This window comes from Temnothorax americanus, unplaced genomic scaffold, assembly GCF_048541705.1.
Source record: "Temnothorax americanus isolate GAGA-0224 unplaced genomic scaffold, ASM4854170v1 Scaffold26, whole genome shotgun sequence".
NCBI lineage: Eukaryota > Metazoa > Arthropoda > Insecta > Hymenoptera > Formicidae > Temnothorax > Temnothorax americanus.
This window is the reverse complement of record NW_027509401.1, coordinates 550710-557422: the sequence shown is the minus strand read 5'-3', so window position 1 is coordinate 557422 and position 6713 is coordinate 550710. Positions and strand designations below refer to the sequence as shown.

Genomic DNA, 6713 nt, shown 5'->3' with positions numbered 1-6713 from the left:
TTGGAGCGAAGTCGTCACCAAGCCACCGGGATGAACTCGTCACTGTGACGCTTTTGCCCCAATGGTTTCATTCTATTTTCCGTTGCAAATGCGTCATTGTATTTCTTAACTGCAGGAAAATGGTACGCACGTACCATCGCAAAACGGCTGCCGTCGACAAGGAGCAGTTTAAGAAGGCAGTTTTTGCGGTAAAAGAAAATAATATTAAGATAAAAGTAGCCACAAAAGAATTTGGCGTCCCGAGATCTAGGTTGGCCGACTGGCTGAGAAAGAATGATAATGATATAACACATTTGGATGACGGATTATGTAATAAATGTGTAATCAATCAAATTCAATATGAATATGAACTCACAATATAAGACATAATAAAAGATACATGTAATGCTTTACATATGGAAAAATGCGTATAGTTAATAAAATAGTACATCATATTAGGTATTCAAGGTCAATGTAAAAGTATAATATTCTTAGGTAATTTCTATGAGTAATAACCGTGTCGGTTTGAAGTAATTGTAGAACGTATTAATCGATATCAATAGAAAGCATGTGAAATAAGTACGGTTTAATACTCGCAATAATCACGCTTGTGACAATATACGTAGTAACGCCTAGACACTATGAAAAAAGAATATATGTAAAAATATGCTATCTCAAGTAAAGAAGCAACGTGATGCTTAGTAAATCCGTGTCGCAAATGATTATTAACACGAATAATTAAATGACGACATATTCGCAATGCCTTACATAGACGTGTAGCGAAGGTTTTTCAAATACAAGAAATGAACGTAAAGAAATATAAAGGAATACTTAAATCTTGCTTGCAACCAAACAAATCTGTATAAAAAGTACTCATATCAGTTTCCATAAACTCAGAATATTGCACATATGCAAAGCTACGCTACATCATGGAGCGAAGGCCACTCAAATGAGGACGAATCCTCGGAAAAGCTCTCGAAATTTCGGGAACCAAAGATCGAAATGTACGCAGACTGATGCATCCGCGATCTCCCGCTAGTATAGCGTAAACTCAGTGGTGATCGATGGTTTATGTTCAGAAATCTAAGACCTTTTTCAGTAGAATCCGTAGTATGCGGGTGATCCTCCTTTATAAAAAGACCTTTCGGTCACGTACGCCGTAATGGCGGTCTCAGCTATGTATGCCGTAATGGCGGTCTCAGTTGGTCGATTTTCGCAAAAAATGAGTTCTTAATGGCGACAGATCCTCGTTGTTACTCGGCCCTCGTATACCGGCCGTCTTCTACTCTCGTCTCTTTCGTCGTCGCTTTCTATCGAAACTTGTGTTGACCCGACAGATGCAATAATACGTTTAATTACGCGAATATCACCGATTTGTGATATTATACAACGTATTGAAAGAGTACACGGCCGATACGTCTCCCACTTGAAAACGTCGATATTTGCCCGAAAAAAAGAAAACAAATGGCGTTCGCCGGGCCACAAGCCCGCTCACGCATGCATCGCACAAGCGCAATATATGCGTTGAGTGCGTGATCAGAAGCTAGTGCGCCTGGTGATATACGCTGTAAGCGCTGCTGAATACATTCAATGTTACCATTCTCGTCATCTAGAGTGAGTTTTACGAAATGACATTAGTTCGGTGAAAAATGCCATAGATGGCAGAAAATATACTCTTTCCTCTTTATCTTAGCATTTTAAACATTCCACCCGCCTTTGTAATTACGCTCGCGATGGTATCACGAGTCTGCTCGCTACTCTGCCTTTCCTCGGTCGGTAACGTTCAGTCCTTTCACACTTCAATTTTTAACGCGCTCCGAGGCAGACAACTTGTAAAGGACAAAAACGAAGAACGACCGCCGTCCTTACTGACTCGCCTCAAATGAAGAAATTGGCGGCTGAGCAGGCGGAGTCAAAGCGGAAAAAAGACGATCTGCTACAAGAAAGAAAACGATAAAATCGACTATTACCACTACGTCGAGAAAGAGAGGCCGGTCCAAAAAAATTCCACGGAATCAGAACCGCAGCCTTCGACAAGCAATGGGCAAAAAACGGAGTTAGAATTGCAGCCTTCGACAAGCAGTGGTCAAAAAACGAAGTCAAAAAAGCTAAATAATAGTTGTGTTCCATGGAACAAAGGCGGCGATGATCGAACCATCACAGGAGTGTCGAGCGCAATTCAATTGTCGCGGCGGTTGAATTTGTTAATTAACTAGGCAACGAAAAAATTAATTAGTCACGCGAATCTTCTTGGAATAGTCAGTCCATCACGCCCTTCTTCGCAAACGATCATTTATACAGTGATATTATTTCACGTAGAAAGAGCCGAGTCTCTTACACGAATACGCGATCGAGCCAAGTCTCGAGAACGCGAAAGAGCCGAGTCTCTCATACGAATACGCGATTCGAGCCGAGTCTCGATTACGGGGCCCCGTTCGCGATACCGAGTGTCGCTATTATTTCTTTGTATACACGTATTCTTTAACTATTCATCCAATTGTATATCACACAATCTCAGGGGGTTTTTATGCCTTAACAGGCTTTTTTCCCATGAGCCAATAAAGAATTATTTCCCTTGGCTCAAAATTACGACTTGTTTATTTTACTTTTCCGAAACCGGGAGACTTCTTCATGTTGAAGAGGTTTTCGACGATACAGTTTTTGGTGCCTCCTGTAAGGTCAATTCACGAAGAGGATGTTCAACGCCGATACTGAAACGTCCAGCCACACGAAGTCCAGTCGTTTCCGCGGCCCACCAGGTCCCGAGCCAACGCATAAAACCTTCGAGATTAAAGAGATAAGTATTCTCAAGTACATACGTTTCATATTTGATAAATTCATCTTTCATTGAATTTGATATCAACGAGTTTCGTTTTTCAATTTACGATTACATAATATTTATCGACGAAAATCGTCGAGCCGCGATTCGCTATTGTTATTGAGCGCCCGGGAAGACCGACGACGCATTATCGATCGTGCGCAGGAAACCAGACGTAACCGTGCTAGTTGAGTCGCGTTACATCATTTTCCGAGTAAACATTAAATTGTTCGACAAATTATAAGGTCGAGTTTCATCGGATTCATTATGAGTCGTTTAAGATATATTAGTCAGAATCGCTCAACGTTGAAAGCTCAACTGACTAATCTAGAGAAAATAATCGCGGAGGATCGATTAGACGAGGCAAACTTAAAGATGCGATTAAAGCGTATAACAGAACTTTTTCACGCGTACGAAGAGTTGCATGACGAGCTCCATTTGCTAGAGCCGGCGGATGAAAATCTAGTTGAACTTAATGACATTCAAGACCGATATTACACGGTTGCGAGCAAAATCGAAATTCTTACACCGGCGTCAACATCGCACACAGTCAATTTAAATGCAACTTCGATCCCGGTCGATAACAATATGCGTCGTATTAAATTACCGGTTGCTGAACTACCAAAATTCGACGGTAATCTAGAAAAATGGTTATCGTTTAAAAATACGTTTGTAACAATGATCGATTCACGACAAGATATAACGGACTTGCAAAAGTTTCTATATCTGAAAGATTCATTACGAGACGACGCGCTGAATAAGATTACAATTTACAACGTGAGCGAGGAAAATTACAAAAACGCGTGGAAGCTTCTCAACGACTCGTATGAGAGAAAACAAATTCTAATCGCGAAACATCTTGATGCGATTATTGATTTGCCGGCGCCGAATAAAGCTACGCCAAGGAATTGATGAAGCTCGTTGACGACATGCGACAACACGTGAATATGCTCGCGTCGTTGGCAGTGCATCCAGATCAGCATTTGTTAATTCGGATAATAGAACGCGCATTACCAATAAACATTCGTGCTAAATGAGAAGAGACTCTTAGTTTAGATATCTCACCGACGCTCGAACAATTATATAAGTTCGTTTCTGAAACTGCGTTCCGCATCTTCACGTTAGAACAAAACGCGTCACGTTCTAAATAAAAAATCGGCAATAAGCGACAAAATTAAAAAAGAGAGACATTCTCGTTTAAAATACGCAAAGATGATTCAGGTGCGCGCGCTTTGGTTACCAATACACCTTCGAACTGTTTATTTTGTAAAAAGGAAAAACACTCGGTATATAAATGTCCTGATTTCATTAAGCTGTCGGTACCGCGTAGGTGGGATTACATTAAAAAATCTAAACTTTGCAAGAATTGCCTTCGAGCACACACTGGCAATTGTAGTTGGTTGCGGTGCAAAATGTGCAATAAATATCACAACACGTTTTTACATAACCCGGCATCCAAATCATTGGCGATAAAACATGAAACTTCCAAGATCGAGCTCGCAAATTCTTCAAATCAGTCATCAGCACAGCCGCCTGAATCGGAATGACGGAGACCACTCGTTTTTGAAGCAATTTCGCGGAATCTACAATCACAATTAATGACGAGCACGATAGTTCGTGTAAAAAATTTACACGGTAATTTTATTCAGTGTCGCGCCTTATTAGACACTTGTGCAACGGCTCATGTTGTAACACAAGACTTCGTTCGAAATTTAAAAGTATCCGTACGCCCATGTTCTATTCAGATCGGTGCAATTGGCGACATGCACACAACATCAAACGGTTCAGTTGAATTTTTTATTCATTCGATTAATAACGATTTCAAGAAAAAACTTTTATTTTTAATAATACCAAAAATCGCAGATATATATAGAATTCCGGACGAAGCATTTCCACGGGATTCGATCGATATACCAGCAAATTTAAAATTTGCCGACCCACAATTTCATTTACCTCGATCAGTCGACATGATCATCGGTTCCGGAGCGACCTTATCTTTGCTATCAATCGGACAAATTAATCTTTCGCGGGATAATTACGATTTATTTTTGCAAAAAACTCAGCTCGGCTAGGTCGTCGTCGGAGGGATAATCGAGGCCGGCGGAAGAGACATCGTTTTATGTAAGTTGACAGAATTGACGGAACAATATTGCAAAATTATGGTTATTAGAAGACACTACCGCTAAACAGTTTAAATCGTCGGATAACTCGGAATGCGAGAACTATTACACTCAGAACACGATGCGCGATGGTTCGAGACGTTACATTATGCGATTATTTTTTCGAACGATGGAAAGGGACTTTGGGAATTCACGAGCGATATCCTTGCGTCAATTTTACGGATTACAGAAAAAACTCAAGGCTAATCCAATACTTAAACAAGAATACGAACGCGTGATGATCGAATACATTAACTTAGGCCACATGTCACTGTTACCGGAAGAATCGGAAGGCGGCTATTATCTTCCCCATCACGCGGTTATAAAATCCACGAGCATTACAACTAAAGTACGTGTAGTTTTCGACGCGTCGGCAAAGACTAATAGGGGGATATCGTTAAATGACACTTTGATGGTCGGTCCCACGATTCAAAGCAAATTGTTTGAACATCTGTTGCGATTTTGCATGCATATATACGTGCTCACCGCCGACATTGAAAAAATGTATAGACAAATCTGGATGCATCCCGACGATCAAAAGTACCTAAAAATTTTCTGGTTTCACGAGGGTAGCATTCGTACGTTTCTGTTAAACATTGTGACCTTCGGTCTGTCATCGGCTCCCTTTCTCGCCATTCGGACGATCGAACAGCTCGCGAATGACGAAAGCGCCAATCTCCCCGTCAGCGCTGAAGTTTTGAAACGTGATTTTTATGTAGATAATCTTATAACCGAGGCAAAAACTTTAAAGAAGCTTGTAGAAATTCGGGACGAAACTATTGAAATTCTAAAACGCGGTGGTTTCAACATAAGACAGTGGGCATCGAATCATCCACGAGCTCTTAAAAATTTAAACGGAAGAAACATAGATGTCGAGTTTCTTGTCAATGACAATCCGATTTTGAATACGCTAGGCATTTCATGAAATGCGCGTCGCGACGAATTACTTTATACAGTCAATCCTATTCAGTTATCTGATAGAGTAAACTAAACGTCGTATTTTATCGGAAATAGCCAAAATTTTCGACCCCCTCGGACTACTCGGTCCGATTATTCTAACTTCCAAAGTTTTAATGCAAGAATGTTGGAAAGCAAAAATTTCATGGGATGAATCAGTACCTAGCGCGTTATTCTCTTCTTGGTCATCATTCGTAAATCAACTCGAATTAATTGATCATTTGATTATTGATCGACGTTTGTTGGTTGACGAGCCTATCGAAATTCAAGTTCACGGTTTTTGCGATGCAAGTAAGATCGGTTATGGAGCCTGTTTGTATATACGATCCCGCAACGAGCGTGGAGACATATTGGTGCGACTCTGTTGCGCCAAAGCGCGCGTGGCTCCTCTCAAAGATGTGACGATGCCTCGACTCGAATTGTTAGGGGCGCTTACACTGGCGCGGTTATATGACGAAACGAGTATAGCATTCACTTTCGAGCCAGATGAAACTGTTTTTAGAACGGATTCTATGATTGTCTTACATTGGCTGAAAAAATCTCCGAGTATTCTCAAACCATTTGAGGCAAATCGTGTTAAAGAAATTCAAGAAATTAGTAAAAGAATCAAATGGCAACACGTTAGATCGGAACACAATCCAGCCGACGCGTTGTCACGAGGTCAACTTCCGCGAGAATTTTTGAAAAACGAATCTTGGTTTAACGGTCCATCATGGCTTAGATAGTCCGAAGCGAATTGGCCAATATCTCCTGAAATTTCTATTAAGGATTTACCCGGCTTAAAGAAAACCATTTGTCTA

The 6713-nt window shown here is 40.8% G+C and overlaps 1 protein-coding gene across 1 annotated transcript; it reads left to right on the top strand.

The window, feature by feature from the left end:
* The first annotated feature begins 1752 nt into the window (after positions 1–1752).
* On the top strand, positions 1753–4642 carry LOC143899225 (uncharacterized). The gene has a single exon (XM_077409336.1). The coding sequence runs from the start codon at positions 3065–3067 to the stop codon at positions 3707–3709; it is 645 nt and encodes a 214-aa protein (XP_077265462.1). The 5' UTR covers positions 1753–3064; the 3' UTR covers positions 3710–4642.
* Positions 4643–6713: the final 2071 nt, after the last annotated feature.

Coding starts and splice junctions, on each gene's coding strand:
- LOC143899225 (XM_077409336.1), top strand. CDS start 3,065: ATGAGTCGTTTAAGATATATTAGTCAGAATCGCTCAACGTTGAAAGCT.